Genomic DNA, 18,764 nt, shown 5'->3' with positions numbered 1-18,764 from the left:
TAGGTTTTCTTATTCTCAAATTCTGGAACTTTGGGGGGGGCACAGATAAGCTTAAAGTACATTCTTTTGTCAGTATATACGAAATTACTATATATGTGCACTCTACTGGAGAGATTCCATGGCTTCAGCAAATTTTCAGAGGAGTCCTTGTCCCAGCTCATAAAGCTGAAATTCAAGCTCTATCACTCCTATGTGCAGTTTATTGTATATCAATTCAATCATGCTTCAATAAAGCTCTTTTTTAAAAAAGAACTTGAACTCTAAATACACAAACCTGAGGTTAAATTCGGATCCTACCACACCCAGTCATGCAACTTTGAGTTACTCCACCTCTCTGTGCTTTGGAAGTTATCTGCAAAATAAAATACACTATTAACACACAATTACTCACTGGCTTGTTGTGAGGATTAAACTAAATAATTTAATTTGAACTGTTAGCTCAGTGTCTGACAATATAATTAAGAAGATAGGAAGCTCCAGGATCAAAAGCATTGATCTCTGAATGTCTGAATTGAAATCTTGCTGCCACTGTAAGAATTCAGGCAACTGATAATTATTTCATCTCCTTCTCTGCCTCAGTTTCTCCATATGAAAATGACAATATTGTGACTGTCTCATAGGGTCATTGTGAAGTGCACAGAGTACATGTAATATGTACCATACAGGGCCTATATAGAGGAGTATTCAATGTTATTGGTTTCATTTTTGTTATTATTACTGCAGGGCTTTGCTTATTTTTCTTATCCCCAAATTCCCCATTGATCCCTATATGAATAATCACAGGCCTTTTGCATGCTGGGGTGCTTCTGGCAGATCCCCAAAACACAGACTTTCCCATGATTTGGTGCAATAAGAAGACAGTGTTGATGCCAGGTCTGGGCACTCAGAAAGATGAATGAGGGCCACAAAGAAGGCATGTGAACAGAGGAGGGAAATATTTGCTTAAGAAGAGTCTTAAGCAAGTATTCCCCCTCTCTTACCCCATGGAAAAGTCCTCCAAATTAGTTTATGGCCCAGGCATAGCCCTAGTTGGTGGCTGTAAAACTGATTGAGTTATAGAGGGACAGGCACTTTACCCTAGGTCCCCATGGCTAAAAATATTTCCATGGGTGTCAGAGGAGACATCCTGAGAGAAAGATGTCTTTTGCCGCAGTCTGGCTGGGCACAATTCAGGAGCCACTTGTCAAAAGAAACGAACTTTATTTTTAGAACCACACACGCCAAACAAAACCGCTCCTCAGGAAAAACCCTCAGAGCCCAACTGCCACCACCAGCTTCCCACAAGCCTCTCTCACAACCACAAGCCTCTCCACCTCCCACAATCCTCCTGCTCTTGAGACCGATTGGCTGGGTCACGTGGGCGGAGCCAAAAAAGTCCCCCAATGAGCAGCTCCCTGGTCTGAAAGGGCGGGGAAATAGCCCAATGAGCATCACCACAGAGGAGCCAATCAGCTAGAAGTTGCTGGGGCCGCTGTGAGCCAATCATCAGCTGGCAGTCTGAAAGTTTGCTGGGGCCCCTTCGGCTGTGGCTCTCAACAGTCTTTCCTCAGGATCTGGATCTAAGAAGGACTAGACCACCTGTACTTACTGGCAGGGACTGGGGCCAGCATCAAGCATAAGATGGCAAAGGGGTTTCTCTAATTTGACAAAAATTGGGGTTTGAGGTCTTGGCTTCCAGAACAAAAGTCAGGAGGACAGGACACATGAATCATTGAAGTTGATATTAGAAATGCTTGCCTCTTCAAGCCAGCCTGTTTTTGTTAAGATTCTAGAAGGCAGAGTTCAGATGTCTTTACTGAACCTGACAAGTCTTTACAGGCTCTAAAATAAGGTCACATGAGCATTAGTTTGGTTGCTGGTTTTCAGCAAGTTTGTTTTAAAAAAGCCAAACATAAATCTTCATGCTAGGAATTCAGATTATAAGATTTATATAAAAAGATTAATAATAATGGGAACATGGATTTATAGCAAGAAGTGATTGTATAAATGACAGTTCATTTATCACAATCACAAAACCATCAGCAACATTCATCTAGTGTGTGTACTCTCCGTGCTGTGTATAATCTCAGTTCATTCCTACCACACAAATTTGAGATAGGTACCATGATTCTTATTCTAAAGATAAGAAAAAACAAAGATTACATGTGTGACTGGGGTAGAGGATTTGCCTAGAATGCTCAAGACCCTCAGTTCCTTCCCTAGCACTGCAAAATAAATGAATAAATAAAATAAAGATAAGCTTATAAATGTTGAGTAATTTGCCTGTAATCAGATAGCTATCACATTTCAGAGCCAAATTGAGTCAATTCTGTTAGTCTCTTAAAATACCATCCCTTCTCATGAGGTTCTGTATTAGCACCTCTCAAACTTTTACATTCTTGAAAATTATTAAGAATCCCAGGTAGCTTTGGTTGACATGACTCTATTTATCTATATTTCCCATACTAGAAACTGAAATAGTGAATCTTTAAAATATTTATTAACCCATTTAAAATAATCATAATAATACTATTACAAATTAACATAGTCTATTTTTATGAAAAAGCTGGTTTCTAAACCACAAAAGAATGAGTGGCATTAACTTACATTCTTGTGTACTGTTCCCATCTGGCTTAATAGGACATCTGGATTTTCATATCTGCTTTGGCATTCTTTCTGTTGTAATCCATTATTTTGGATGGAATATATGAAGAAAATTTTCCCTTGTATGGATGTGTTGGAGAAAAGGAGAACCTCAACTACACCATAGGTGCATTTCAGAACCCTAAAAGGTCTTTAAACCCCAGTTTGAGAACTGCTAGGCTCTGCATATTATGGAATATTATGTAATAATCAAGAAAAGTATGCTTAACAAGCATCAATGACTGGAATGGGAAGTATTTAGGATATAACATTGACTGAAAATTAGCAGGACAATAATTGCATGCACCAGAAGACCTCAATTGTAAAGTGTATAAAATGAATGAAAGAATAAAAGAAATATTTTGAAGTGTTAATAAGCCAAGATGGATTTTTCTTGGCAGGATTGTGAATAATTATTTTTATAGTTGTTTTTGCCATCTAGAATTCCACAATGGATAAAACATACATGCATATTCATACATGTGTGCATGTGTGTGTGTGCATATGTGTGTGGCCATTTACATCAAGTGTAGCTCCTGACTAGGCATAGCAATGGGGATATATGCTCTTCATTCCTTTCTGACTCTTTCACAAGTACTCATTCTCCTTGAAGTGTCCCCTATAGAGCTCTGGATTGTTTAGAACTCCTATCATCTCTTTGTCCCTGTTTCCACTTCACTGTTCCTTCTAGGGAGCCCAGAGGGCAACTTCCTTTCAAATACCAAAATTCCTATGTTGATGTCCCTTTCTCAACGTGTTTGCTACAGATGATTTTTATCATAGGGATTTTTACATGAGGCATCACTGTGTATTTATGGGCTAATGAATGTTTCCTGACAATTGTCAGAATACCCCATTCTACACACTCCCCCACACACGTACACATGCACATACACTTTTGACCTACACAGATACTAAAATTATATTGAATTTCCAGTAGCTTCTGCTCTTGAGCTATGAGATCCCAAACTAGTCATTTAAACCTATCTGTGCTTTATTTTCTTCACACACAAAAGAAATAAATAACTTCTACTGGGCTACCTCACTGGGCTATTTTGAGGATAAAACAAAAATGTTGGATAAAATTGGACTTTGTAACAGGTACATCCTGACCTGGGGGCTTATTCTGAGATTTTTCTTTATGATTTCTTCAGAAGGACAAGCCTCCTTGGACAGTGTTCAAACTAGTAACAATTGGTGAACTCTTTCTACTATGGCCAAATCAGAAGTTCAGTCACCTTCCAGTGGCTTTGCTTGGGTAAACTTATGAACTTAGACATTTCCTCCCTATCTTGATTATTCCCTGATCCTGAAGATTTTTTTAAATGAGTGTAACAATAGATCTTTCCTGTGTTTAATAGAAGCTTTTCCTAATCTTATAAAAGAATACTTGCTTTTATGAATCTAGCTAGGCTAAGCCATTATCTCTTTGGATGTGACCACTGAGGACTGTTAGTAAATTAGTGCATACAAGATACTTCTTCTACATGGTGCTTTTTACATATAATTTAGTTTCAATTTATTCATACAGAGTCATTTATGGAGGTCACTTTCCACTGATTTTGATTTTGGGGTTCCAAACACACCCACTTTCTAAGAGAATTAGGAGGGTTTGGGCTGCTGGTCTCTGATATCATTGCTTTGCTGTTGGGGGAGCTCTCACTGTGTTTGGGACCCTATTGAAAAAGAGTCTCTATACTTCAGCTGGGTTGACATTTCAACTGGGCCACTGAGCTAGAATCTGTCAAATGAAACTTTGGAAGGGGCCCTCTAGACCCTATTACACCACTTCCACATGACACGTACTAGAAAAAGATCTTATGCCTGGGGAAGAGAGGGAAGTGTGTGGAGAAATACCCATTTCACAAGGTGTTCCAAGTGGAAGATTAATGTAGACAGTGGAACAAGATACTGTTATTGAGTGGGGCTCCGTGTGTATTATGATTTGTCAGTTGAAACTGCCCTTATCCAAAACTTATCCTTCATCTTTTCTCAGGCCAGGTTCCACGAGTCAAATTGAAATTCTCCCTTTCTGAAATAATTTTCTTGTGTTCCTACCATGGCTATTGGGGGCAGGCCTTGGTGATGACCAGCAAACATGTGTTAGCCAAATTTGCTGGGCTCACACTCTTCTTCAAGTCATATGCTAGGCATTTCTGGCAGAACCAATATGCTTATGAAATCAAACAACAACAACAGAAATCTAAATAATTAAATTATTTAGCTGAGTATGAACTTATTCCCCTCCATCTTTGTCTTAAGGGATTTTCAAACAAAATTGGTGCTATTCTTCCCATGTCAGGGGTGGCTATTCAACCTGCTTGTGGTTTCATGTTTCGTATTGCCTTTACCTATGGGACATAGTGTCATTCCCTTTGAACAAGTGTGTGTATATGAAAGGTGGAAAAGGGGAACAGGGGCTGGCACTATTCTGAGGGTGGAGATCTGCAGAGGTCACTGGTGTTTCCGGGCTCAATGGGGGGCTTAAAATAATGATGTTAATATTAGTGTAGAAGACCAGAGTACAAAATATCAATTTAGAAATCAGGACATTGTGTATCAAACAAATATTAAGTTCAAGGTTACACAGATGAGATATCAAACATATATAGGGAACCTACTATGTGCCAGTGGACTAGGCCTGCAGGTCCTGAGCATATAAAAGATAATTGTCACGGTGTCAGCTGCAATAATGACACCAACATTGAGAATTTCCAAGTGCCGGTCACTGTCCAAAGTAACTTATATGGATCAACTCATTTCATCTTCCCAGTATGTCTCTGATGTAGTTACTATAATCACATTTTACAGTCATGTGAACTGAAGCACAGAGAGGTTAAGCAATATAACACAGCTAGTGAATGGAAGAACCATGATTTGCTCTAAGGAGGTTGGCTCTCTTGCAGCTTAGAGCCCAGTAAGTAACACAGAATGATAAATGCATGAGGCAAGGACAGTGGGGTTAGAGGCAGGTGAAACAAACAGAGATGCTCACTGCAATGGTTTGACTAATGCTTCCAAAATTCACATTGAAACATGATCTCCAAATTCATATGTGGATGGTATTTGGAGGTGGGGTTTCTGGGAGGGATTTGGGACTAATGAAGAGGAAGAGAGACCTGAGCTGACACACACTTGCTCTGTCTTGCCATGTGATGCCCTCCACTACTTTACGATGCAATACAAAGGCCATCACAAATGCCAAGCAAACACCAGCACTATGCTCTTGGATTTCCCAGCCTCCAAAACCATGAGCCAAATAAATGGCTACTCTTTACAAATTACCCAGCCTCAGGTATTTTGTTACAGCAACACAAAACAAACTAACACACTGCCTAGTCCAGCTATTTATGGTAACTTTGGAATACTTCCTGGAGGAGGATGATAGGGTCTATGGAGGTTACATTGGAAAGAGTGATATCTGGGGCCCTGGGATATTAAGCAACTGACTTGCTTTTTTGTCAGTAAATTTAAGAAAGACAGAGCTAGAATGGGAATTCACATCTGCTTTGGGGAGAATAATCCCATAGATCAACCCACAGATATCTACCGAGTAATTTCTGTGTGCTGAGCTCTGATGGAGGAAGCATAAGAAGAGGTTTTATTTAAAAAAAAAATTTTGCAGTGCTCAGGAAAACCCAGGACCTTGTGCCTGCTAGAAAAGTGCTATGCCACTGAGTTAGACCTTCAATCCTGATATATCAGGATTTAAAAATTTTTTTTCATTCATTTATTTTTATATATGGTTGAGGATTGAACCCAGTGCCTCACATGTGCTAGTCAAGCACTCTTCCACTGAACTACAATCTCAGCCCCAAAAAGAGATTTTAAAAGCCAGTGTGCAGGGCTGGGGATGTGGCTCAAGTGGTAGTGCGCTCACCTGGCATGCGTGCAGCCCGGGTTCAATCCTCAGCACTACATACAAACAAAGATGTTGTGCCTGCCGAAAACTAAAAAATAAATATTAAAATTCTCTCTCTCTCTCTCTAAAAAAAAAAAAAAAAAAAAAAGCCAGTGTGCAGCCAGGTACAGTGGCGCATTCCTGTAATCCCAGCAGGTTGGGAGGCTGAGGCAGGAGGATCACAAGTTCAAAGCCAGTCTCCACAACTTAGGGAGGCACTAAGCAACTTAGTGAGCCTGTCTCTAAATAAAACATAAAAAGGGCTGGGTATTTGACTCAGTGCTTAAGCTCCCGTGGGTTCAATCCCTGGCAACCCCCTGCAAAAAAAAAAAAAAAAGCCAGCATGCAAATTGTGCAATATTAGAATTGTGATGTATCTCAGTGAATGTGTTTTAAAAACAAAATCAGGGCTGGGGGATATAGTTCAATGATAGAGCACTTCTTTGGCACACAGGAAGGTCTGGATTCTGTCCTCAGCACTGCAAAAAATAAAAATGAAAAAAGAATCAGCAATGCATAGCAGCCAGAAGTTGTTTCTAAATGCTCTCTTAATAAAAGGAATGAAGGTTTCTTGGTCAAATGACACAATCTAGAACTTGGGTAGAGAAAATAGAAGATGACCTGGAGAATCTTCCAGTACCAGAATGGAAAGAAACACTCAAGAAACAAAAAGATAAGGGCTTGTCAAAGGGAACATAGGAGCCAACATGAAAGGTCCCCCAATTGGTCATAGGTAGAATAATTCAAGCAACAAAATAAATACAAAACAAATAAATAAGAAGTATAAAAGAAAAGTCATCAAGTGTCAACAAGTGAAGAATTCTCATACATTGTTGGTGGGGAAGTAAAATGGTAAACTTTGGGAAGCTATTAAAGGTATACCACTCAACAATTCTACTACTAGACATGGACCTAAGAGAAAGTACAAGATGTTTATGTATACAAAAAGATCTTTACCAGAATGTTCATAGCAGTATTATTCATAATAAGCCAAAACTGGAAATAATGATCAACAAATGAATTTATAAACAAACCATAGTTCATCCAAGATGGACTATCAGTTAGCAATAAATTGCAATGTAGACAGATTTTAAAGATATGCTGAGTAAAATGAAATCCAGATATTTAATTGTACATAAAGCATGCGTCTTTTAAAAAATTTTAGAATATGCAGAACTAATCTATAATGATAGAAAACTGAACAGTAGTTCAGTAAGGGGACAGGGATTGTCTGGGAAGGGGCAAGAGAGAACATTCTGGAATTATGAGAATGTTTTACATCTTCATTGGGTGTGTTTTAGTCAGTTTTTTTTTTCTTTTTTTTTTTGTGCTGTGACTAAAAGACCTGACAAGAACAATTTTAGCAGAGGACAGAGGAAAAGTTTATTTGGAGCCTCCCAGTTTCAGAGGTCTCAGTCCATAGAAGGCTGGCTCCATACCTCAGGGCTCAAGGTGAGGCTGAACATCATGGTGGAAGAGTGTAGAAGAGGGAAAAAGCTCAGGACGTGATGAGGAAGCATACAGAGAAAGAGTGAGACTCTTGCCAAATACAAAATATATACTCCAAAAGCACACCCCAGGGATGCATTTCCTCCAGCCACAACCTACCTGCCTTCAGTTACTACCCAGTTAATCTCTAGTGAAAGATTCATTCAGTGATTGGGTTAAGGCTCTCATAACCTGAACATTTCACCTCCAAGCCTTCTTGCATTGTCTCACACATGAGCTTTTGAGGGACACCTCATATCCAAACTATAACATGGTGGTAGTTACACAGTGTATACATGTGTCAAATTTTTTCATTTATAATAGATATGTTGTTGGAAAGATGTTGGTCAAATTATACAAAATTTCAATTAGGAAGAATAAGTCCAAGAGATCCATTGTATAACATAGTGGCTATAGTTAGTAATAATGTATTATATTCTTGAAAATGACTGGGAGTAGCTTTTAAGTTTTCTCACCACAAAACAAATATGTGAGGTAATGTACATTAATTAGCCCAGTTTAGCCATTCCACGATGTATACAAATATTATTTCAAAACAACATATACATGTTATATTCAAGCAATTTTTTGTCAATTTAGATTGTTTCAATGATCTTTAACCATTGAATAAAATAACTAAAATAGAATGGAAATTGAAAATATCATATGTACATTTCAGCTCCATAAATAAGAAATGTGGTGGTTAATTTTATGTCTTAACTTAGCTAGATCCCACTACCCAGATATTTGGTCAAATATCATTCTAGATGCTTCTATGAAGGTTTTTTTTTTTTTTTTTTGTAAGATGAGATTAACATTTAAATCAGTAGACTTGGAATAATGCAGATTACCCTCCATAATGCACTTGAACTTCATTCAATAGAGGCCTTAAGAGAAAAAGATTTATGTCTGGGGTGTAGGTCAGTGGTAGGGCATTTTCCTATCATGGGCAAAGCCCTGTGTTAAGTACACAGTGCATGAACACATGCACATGTGTGCGCACACACACACACACACACACACACACAGATTTGACTTCCTTTGGAGAAGAGAGAATTCTGCTAACTGACCGCTTTCAAATTTGAACTGCAGCTCTTCCTCAATTGTTTATCTAGAGAACCCTGACTGAGAAGAACTCTTTCCTATGAATCTTATGGGCTTTGTTGGTGAGAGAAGATCAACACAGCTACACAGCCACATAGCCACAGAGTTAATAAAATAATGAGCATGAAATCTCCTCTTGTTTCACAGCTCTAGTTTCTCTGCTTACAAAATCAATACAAGATGAATCTTTACGGAATGACTCAGGTGTTGTGAGATTTGGGTTGACTGAGAACCTTGAGTTATTCCAATTTGGTTGAAAGATGCTGTCAGAATGCACAGCTGACTTCCAACTCAAAAGTTTTAAAATTGACCCAAAGTATTTTTTGTTTATGTCCCTAAACTGTCATGAACAAGTTAAAACTCTAAGACATGATTTGTGCACTGACTTATCTTTAATCCTTTGCAGAGATGTGTTCCCTTTATCTCTGTGTCAAGGCTTCCCTGTAGAGAGAACCAGGTGGTATAAAAATGTCCTGAGGATAAGCCTGAAGTCGTCTCATCTTTCTGCTTTGATTTTACCAGTCTCTGGCAACTTCTGCATTGATCTTGAAAGAGCTTGCTGGGCCCAATTTTGTGATTATTCTTACAGATTGTTGCATTTCTGCAATTGGTTTTTTATCCACTTCTAAATTGTATAATGTTTGTACTTGTAACTTTCTGATTCTCTGTGAACACAGGGGCTCACAGGGGTTCCTGATTCTGATATCTACAGGCATTATTGGCAAATAAGATGACTTTTGGTAACCTTCTTCTGTATGTACTGGCATTTAAATTTTACATGGTAAGGATGCCACTTTCAGAGAGAAACCTCTCTATTGTGCTTGGTTTGACACCAAATTTATGTGGTGAACAGAAGATTTTACTGGAAATCTCTGCTAAAACGTTAAATAGGCCAGGCACGATGGTGCACACCTGTAATCCCAGTGATGTGGGAGGCTGAGGCAGGAGGGTTGAGAGTTCAAAGCCAGCCTCAGCAAAAGCAAGGTCCTAAGCAATTCAGTGAGATCCTGCCACTAAATAAAATACAAAATAGGGCTGAGAATGTGGCTTAGTGGTTGAGTGCCCCTGAGTTCAATCCCTAGTAGCCCCCCCACCTCAAAAAAAAAGTTAAATTAGGATTCTAAGGACACAAGGAGCCAAGAATTGAGGGTATGTTACATATTGATCACTAACATGATTTTGTTGGCTGACATTTACCAATTTGGAAGATTTAACTACACTTACATTATAGCTAATGTTTCTTTCAAAAAGTATTTTGTGTCTCACAGGGCAAATCATACCCCTTCAGAGGCCCATTCCCACCAGTGTGGAATCCAATTACCTACTTAGATCATAACAACTTTTGGAGGACAATGGATGACATGGGGCAAGAGGTAAAGTTTCCCAAAGCTTCTTTGATGGTATTTGTATTTTTCTATCTATTACCCATCTCCCATGCCTTACACATTGTGAGCACATAGTAACAATCAGTAAAGATCTGTGAAATGAATAAATTTGTTTTTAACCTCTAAAAGAATGAGATGTCAAAAGACTGCTATTTGTATACTACTAATGAGCTATAGAATATTATGTATGGCTCAACCTTCCTGAGAAGATGTTTCTAATTTAGAAAATCCTCAGGACACTACAAAGACTTCTGGATCTTTTATTCTACACTCTGCCCAAACCTGAAGCCCATAAGTAAACACATGTAAAGCCTAACTGAAGACTCTGATTTGCTGATTTAGTGAAGCTGTCTGGTTCTAGTTAAAGAGTTAAATTTAAAAATGTTCTCTGTAAATTAGTAAGTTAGTACAGTATGTTCCCCTTATCCATGGATTTACTTTCTGCATATTTAGTTACCCATGGTAAAATATGTCTGAAAATATTACATGGAAAATTCCAGAAATAAACAGACCCTATTCACCTAACTTTTATTAAAGTACATTGTTAAAAATTATTCTATTTTATTAACATTGTTAATCTCTTACTGAGCCTAATTTATAAATCAAACTTTAATTATAGATGTGTATGTATAGGAAAAACAAGGCATATACAGAGTTTGCTACCATCTGTGGTTTTAGGCATCTACTTGGGGACTTGGAACATATCCCCCATGGATTAAGGGGAAAGTACTGTGATCTGTTCTTGGAAATAGCCTGAATACAGCATACTTCTATTTTTTTTTGTGCAGGAAGTGTTATTGTTATGTACAGGTTGAATAGTATAGATACTTTAGCAGGAAAGCTACAAAGACAATGTTGTTTATGCAGTGCAAGAAACTATTGGAAGAATTTAGAAAACTTGCATTTTTTCCTTTGAGTTTTTAATACTGTTTAAATAGTTATTTAGAGTGGAAAATTACTGTTGTCTTTCTCCTTCAAATCCTAATCTGAATATAGATTCCCAGTGATGCCCCATGGAAGGCACCCCTTGCAGAAGAGTGGGACCACATGACAATGAAGGAGTTGCTAAACAAGATCTGCTGGACTGAGTAAGTAAAAAAGGACTGGGATGTAGCTCAGTGGTAAAGAGACATTGGATTCAATTTCCAGTACTGAAGAAAATTTAAAGAAAAATAGCTATACATCCAATTTCCTTCTTTAGAACAGTTTTGCATCATGAAGGTGGTACTAACCCATAGAGTACTCAGAACAGACCAGAATGTGCTGCCTACTTTCCTTAGAACAGCTTAATGATCTCATTTTCTTAAAGATCTCATTTTCAAATTGTTGATGTAGGAATATTTTTGTATTCTGAAGGTCAGGTGCACAGATGATTAGCTTATGCATTTGAAACACCTTTTGTGATGTAGGGCAACTCCTTGAAGTTTGAGTAGGACTTTCTAGGCAGTTCATAACTGTAGGGGAAACATGTGATTGGAACTACCATTATCCTTTATCGAAAAACATGTAGTATTGAGAGGAAGTATTTATGAATCAAATATTAGCATCTTATTGTTGGTGCTGGAAACTGTATAAAAACTGTGAGGAGTATTTAGACAAATGGCATAAAGAGGCCTCACCACTTCTAGACAACAGAGACAGTGGAAAGAATTGTGGGGGCTGTAATTCAAGCACATGGGGAGTTTGTGGTCAACAAAGTGAGAGAAACGGAAGCCAAGTTCAAAGAGACGGTCCTCTTATGTTGAACAACAGAAGTTAGAATTGTATTTGGCTTTGGGGTTAAAATTCTCTAGGCATTGGGGAGGGAAACAGAGTACTGACAATCAAACATAAAAATATGGTTTTAATAAATATCTGAATCTGAGGTATAGAAATACTCAAAAGACATGCAGTTTGCATATTTTTCAATATAATTCTTAAAGAAGAAGCATGAAAAGAACAAAGGAAATTAAGCATACAGGGAGGGAGAGGAAGAAAGCCAATTTAAAAGCATCATTTTTAAAAGGGAAAACCTAAAAGCCAATAAAATAAAAGATTGACTGAATTAATTATGGCACATTCCAAACATTGAATACTATAGAGTCTTTTAAAATTATGTTGTAGAGTAATACTTCATGGTTTGAAAACTCATAATATTAAACACACAGAAAAGTAGATTGTCATAGAGTGTGTACAGTGGGATATATGATCTCATTTCTAAAAAAGAAGCTGCTTATATGTGCACTGCAAAACAATAGAGATCCATTAAAATGTTTTTAACATTTAATATTATAATACAGACATTTATTTCAAGATTGTTTAAAGACATTACATTATTAAAATTATTCATCAAATATCACATTTCATAGTTGGAGAATATTCCATGGAGGGCAAATATCATAATGTATTTAATCCATTATCATTCTGTGGGACATTTTTATTACTTCTACTTTTTATTCTTATTATTATATAATTAATCTCTGTAAGAAACATATTTGTGCTTCTCCTATGTCTTCAGCCTTTGAGAGTAACCATTTCTGGAATAGTAAAATCATCTGTCATGAAATAAATGCCTATCATTAATTGTATACTTTAAAACACATGTCTAATGCTATTTAACTCTTCTTATGAGAACACAGTTTGAAATATAACTTATTATAACCATAATAAGGTTGTATCATTGATTTTTAAATGCTATACTTTAGATTTCCAAAATACAGTCATTATATAACCATCTGCATTGTTTATAACTTCTGTTATGAAAAGTTTTTCATAAATTCAGTTTGATCTTTTCTCCCCATAAACTCCTTGAAGATTGGGCCAATTATATTTCCTTATAATCATAGAGATTTGAGATTTTCTATCATTATTCTTGGCCTAGTCCACCACTTAATTAATACTGTAGGTTGTTGACTAAAAATAAAGCATTCTGAGATATTAGGAGTTTGAGAATACAAGGCAACTCTCTAACTCTTCCTAAGTAAGATACACACAGAATCATTTGCTGGTTTTATTATTTTTTTTCTTTTTATACATGACAATATAGTATATTTTGACTTGGAGTATATCTTATTCTATTAGGATCCCAGTCTTGTGGATGTACATGATGGTGAGATTCACAGTGGTGTATTCATGTATGTACCTAGGAAACTGATGTTGGATTAATTCTATTGTCTTTCCTATTCCTATCCCCTCTCCCTTCCCTTCATTCCTCTTTGTCTAAGCCAATGAACTTCTATTCTTCCCTCCACTCCTGTTGTGTGTCACCATCCACATATCATAGAGAAAAAGAAGTAATCAGAATATTCAACCTATTGTGATTCAAACTAAAGCAAAATCATACATTCAAAGACTAATGTTGATCATTCTTTCAGTTTTTGTCATTTATAAAATGCTCTTCAGGAACACAAATTATACTTCTTTCCTTTTTCCATGTATGTATTAGTGAATCATAGTTGTACATAATAGTGGGATCTGTATTTCCATATTTGTACATGTACACCGTATTATAATATAATTTAGTCAGTATCTTTCCCAGCATTTCTCCTCCCCCATCTATCTGGTCCCTTTCCTCTACTGATCTCCCTTTGATTTCCATGAGATCCACTCCCACTTTTCTTTTCCTTTTTCCTCTGTAGCTTCCGCATATGAAAGAAAACATATCACCTTTGACCTTCTGAGTTTAACTTATTTCTCTTAACATAATGGTCTCTAGTTCCATCTGTTTTCCTGCAGATGACATATGTTCATTCTTCTTTATGGCTGAACAAAACTCCATTGTGTATATATACTACAACAAATCATATTTTCAATATGATCACAGCTGTGATCAGTTTTAGAAAACCTATGCCTATCAAAACGTATCAAAATGAGACTGGTAATTATATTTTTGGGTGTAGAATATGGAAGATACCCATTCCCTTATATTTTTATCTTATGAGTTTTCCAATTATCTAATGTACATATTTTTCATGTAGAAAAATGTTATAACATTTATCTCTCAAAAAGTCAACAGAGCAAAACCAAAAATATTACACTAGTTTTCTCATGCCCTTTCTTCTGATGGTCCCAGAGTAAATCAAATAAAGGATTAGAAATGGACTAGCCCACCAGAGAGAATTAAAGTTGTCCCTGCCTTATCTACACCTTGGGTTTCTGTGGTCTCAGTTATCCATTGTCAATCTCCATCTGAAAATATTATTTTTCAGGATTTTTTTTAGAAAGAGACTTTAGTCACATAACTTTTATTGTAATATATTATTGTAATTGTTTGATTTTATTACTAGGTATTGGTGTTCATCTCTTCCTGTGCCAAATTTATAAATTGAACTTTATCATGGTATATATAGGAAAAAAAAAAACAATAAATACAGGTTTTGGTACCATCTAAAGTTCAGACATTCACTAGGGATCTTAGAGTGTATCCCCTATGAATAAGAGTGGACCACTGTATTTTTAGCTCTCCCTTCATTTCAAACCAGGATTATTTCTTTCCCACCTTTTGTCAGCAGCAATTAAAATCTCAACAGTATTTTTGTGTTTAATATTGGTTGTCTAGCTGGTTTCCTGCTAAGATTTTATTATTTATGACTCCCTTTAGTCAATGTCTTGAATTTACCTATAAAATTAGGGTATAGAAAACAACAAAAGATATTTTCACTTTGAAGTACTATTTTAAGCTAATGTCTGCATATTTGCTTTGGAAAGATGCTGCAAATTGATTTTGCAATTTCCATCCTATCAGTGATCATATTGAATCTTACCAAACTAATTCTAAGTCACTTCAATGTATATATAATACATTTGTGGGATGGAATGATGGTAACTGTCACAAAAGTGCTGTTAGGTTGCAGACATTGCCAATAACTGATATATTAGTCACAATCCTATAAATTTCCAGGGTTAATATACACTAAAGTAGCGATCTGCCCTTTGGTAAGTATCTGTTCTTTCAAGGTTGTGAGTTGACTAATGATAAATGATTTTGACGTTTTAAAAACCTGAGTTTTGAGTAAGCTTAATAGTGGGTCATGTAGTTATATATTATTAAACTCTCTGAGACTCAGTTTTCTGGCTTGTAAACTGGGGAAAGCTAACAGTTATTTTATAGGGTCATGACAACAATTGAACAAAATAAAAAGTTTAAAGAAGCTGGGCGTGGTAGTGGACACCTGTAATCCCAGCAGCTCAGGAGGCTGAGACAGGAAGATCTTGAGTTCAAAGCCAGCCTCAGCAATCTAGCGAGGCCTAAGCAACTCAGTGAGACTCTGTCTCTAAATAAAATATAAAAAAGGGCTGGGGATATGGCTCAGTGGTTAAGCACCCCTGTGTTTAATCCCCCATACCAAAAAAAAGTTTAAAGACTACTGAGTGTGGAAAAACTTAAACAAATAAAAAATGGTATAATTTATTTCACCTTTTGTCAGCATTATCAGGTAGAAAATTCTGCCTCAAGTGTAACTAAACTAACAATATGCAAACTTTACAACAAAGGCAAAAACGATATTGGTCCTTATTAAAGCTATCCCAGAGTACACATTACTACTGAATTTTAGGGCATGCTAGATATAACTGAGACTTTGGAATTACATGAGATTGTTTACTTTCTGATGTGCTTCTTGACAATATATATCCTCTAGCTATTTACATGCCAAGAAACCAAGCAAAGGTTCACCCTATATGCTTTGTTAATTGCTTTCCCACTGGTCGAGCCTTTGAGCTTGTCTTCTGTTAGAGAGTAAAATAAATTGAATGGATAACTGTGACTAATTTTGCATTCAACACAGCACCTAGCATATCCTTTGTACATTAAGGATGTTTCAAAAACTGTATTTAACTAATGGTTCTTCTCATTTATTCATTCATTCAGGCCCCAGCTCTCATAGGTTGATATTATAGTGGGGGAAACAGCAATAAATATAATAAATCAATAATGAAGATAATTTCAGACATTGAGAAGAGTTCTAAAGATACTATACAATGTCAAAACAACATAAAATGCCAAGATTCTGGGAATATGGAAGCCAGTGCTCATTTTCACAGATAAATAAGAACACATCTTTCTTGGGAAAACATTAGAATGTGTGTTGAGGGGAGTTGAGGATGAGATAGAAGAGGTAGGCATGGGCTATGTTACTTGGGGCTATCTTATTCTGGTTTTGATTGGATGCTAGTAGAGGGATTTAATAATAGAATGACATGACTTATTTTATATTTGAGAAATAACCCTATAATGGGGAGGGAGGTAAAGAACATCTGTCTTCTAGTGTGATCAATATATATGAGGTGAGGACAAGAGAAGGCAGAGAGGCTAGTTTGGAGGAGGTAATTGCAATACTTCTGGTAAGAGATGACACTCATTTGGTGGTGGTGAAGGTAGAGTGGTGTGTTGAGAGATGACTGGACTTCCTGATGGATTGAGTTGAGACAAAGTAATGGACAGAGAGAAAAATTAAGCTTGATTTCTAAGATGTTGGTTTTAGCTACTGAGTGAATGGTGATGTGTTCCACTGAGATGAGGAATCACTGAAAAACAGTGGGTATGTGGGAACAAATTGTGACAGCATAGAATACGGAACACAAGCTGATTCTGAGTAAGGTATTTTGTTTCAGAGGAAGAGAAATCCCTAAATATCTGATGTCTTGTTTTATAATATTGGGTTCTATTGACACTTTCCTGCAACTTGTCAAGTTGTGCTAAATTTAGCCAAGAAAATGCATTATTTGAATAATTTCTAGATAATTAAGTTATACTCTCCTACATTTGCCAATTTTGCTGTTGCTTTTTCCTGAGCAGATCTGCAAAGAATCTTGCCACTCTCTTTGTGAACCTTTGTGTTACTGCAGAGACTCATGAGGTCTCTGCTCTCTGGTTCCTGTGGTATGTGAAACAGTGTGGGGGCACAACTAGAATCATCTCAACGACCAATGGAGGACAGGTACCAATTAATTTCACCACCATCTCAACAGAAAACCACTACTACTTTCAATCATGAACTGCTGAAACTTGAGGCAGGCTTGTGGCTTTTAGTGTTTTATCATGGTAGCTCAGAGTGATATTTATAAGGAACAGTCTGTCATCAGGTAACCAGTGTAAGAACTGAGTAGCCAATGTAATTTTAGGATTAGACTTATCCCTTTTTATGGACTTTGGACATTTCCATTTGTAGATATTTCCAATTATTGTTTGGTAAATTTGTAGACTATCAGATGGACATAACTTGAGCACTTCTTAGAAAGCTAAAAAAGAAAAGTTAGAAATGCATTTTCAAATTTAAAACACATGGAATTAATTAATTAATTCATTCCCTATTCCCTGAGCCCCAGTATTACATGAGACACTATGCTAGGCACAGTAGAAAGGGGATTGAAGTCCTTAGATAATCTGCTTAATAGTCACATTCATTTTCTTTTCCTTCTACTTTCTTTTCTTTTTCTCCCTCTTCCTTTTTACTCCTTCTTCTTCTTCCTGGATCTGTTTGAAATTTTTAAAAAATTAACTGAACTGAAAATTGGAAAAGAGGAGCCAGCTCAACTGTGTACACAGACAGGCAGAATATTTGGAAGTTTTGGAACATTTGGAAGCAGGGCTCAGGGCAAGTGGGTGCAGTGAGGTGAAGTGACCTTGGTGACCACAGAAGCATCAGGCACTGTCCCAGGCTGACCTGTAGGGTGGGGTGTGGTGTAGAGGCAGGGATGTTCTGAGCTTCATTTATAGGGCAAGGCCTAGGTGAGCTCAGGCAGGTGGTAGCTGAGTAGTAGTTTCACAAGACCCAACAGCTCAACAAAACAATGCAGAAGGGCTAGGCATAGTGGCACACACCTGTAATTCCCAACTACACAGGAGGCGGAAGCAGGAGAATTGTAAGCTCTAGGCCAGCTTGGGCAACGTAGTGAGAACCTATATCAAAATAAAAAATAAAAAGGGCTGGAATGTAGCTCAGTGGTACAGTGCTTGTGTGTGCAAGGGCCTGGGTTCCATCCCAGTATTGCAAGGAAAATAAAAAGACTGGAGTTATAGCTTAGAAGTACAACACTCCTGAGTTCAACCCCCCAAATCCACCCCAAATACAAACAGGACATAGATCAGGGGTGGTGGCAAGACAGATAGGACCTGGAGATCATTCTAAGGATGTCCTGCTGAGGTTGGATCCTGGAGATCTACAAGTTGCTTTGAACTTGATTTAGAAAACCTATGATTTTATCAAAAGTCAGCAGTCCCCAGTTAGAAAACAGTGGTTAAAGATATGATTCACAACAGTTATTCTACATCTCATATTGAAGAG

General features: G+C 37.1%; 1 protein-coding gene across 1 annotated transcript in view; it reads left to right on the top strand.

Annotated features, from left to right (window-relative positions):
* Positions 1 to 18,764, top strand: part of Maob (monoamine oxidase B) — a 117,076-nt gene that overhangs the window by 76,061 nt on the left and 22,251 nt on the right. Inside the window, exons 4-6 of the mRNA XM_027927386.2 lie at positions 10,384 to 10,488; positions 11,497 to 11,588; positions 17,276 to 17,417. Of these exons, the coding sequence (XP_027783187.2) occupies positions 10,384 to 10,488; positions 11,497 to 11,588; positions 17,276 to 17,417 (339 nt within the window). The remainder of the gene's footprint in view (positions 1 to 10,383; positions 10,489 to 11,496; positions 11,589 to 17,275; positions 17,418 to 18,764) is intronic.

Source organism: Marmota flaviventris, chromosome X, assembly GCF_047511675.1.
Source record: "Marmota flaviventris isolate mMarFla1 chromosome X, mMarFla1.hap1, whole genome shotgun sequence".
Lineage (NCBI taxonomy): Eukaryota > Metazoa > Chordata > Mammalia > Rodentia > Sciuridae > Marmota > Marmota flaviventris.
The sequence above is the reverse complement of the archived record's forward strand: the minus strand, read 5'-3'. Positions and strand labels throughout refer to the sequence as shown.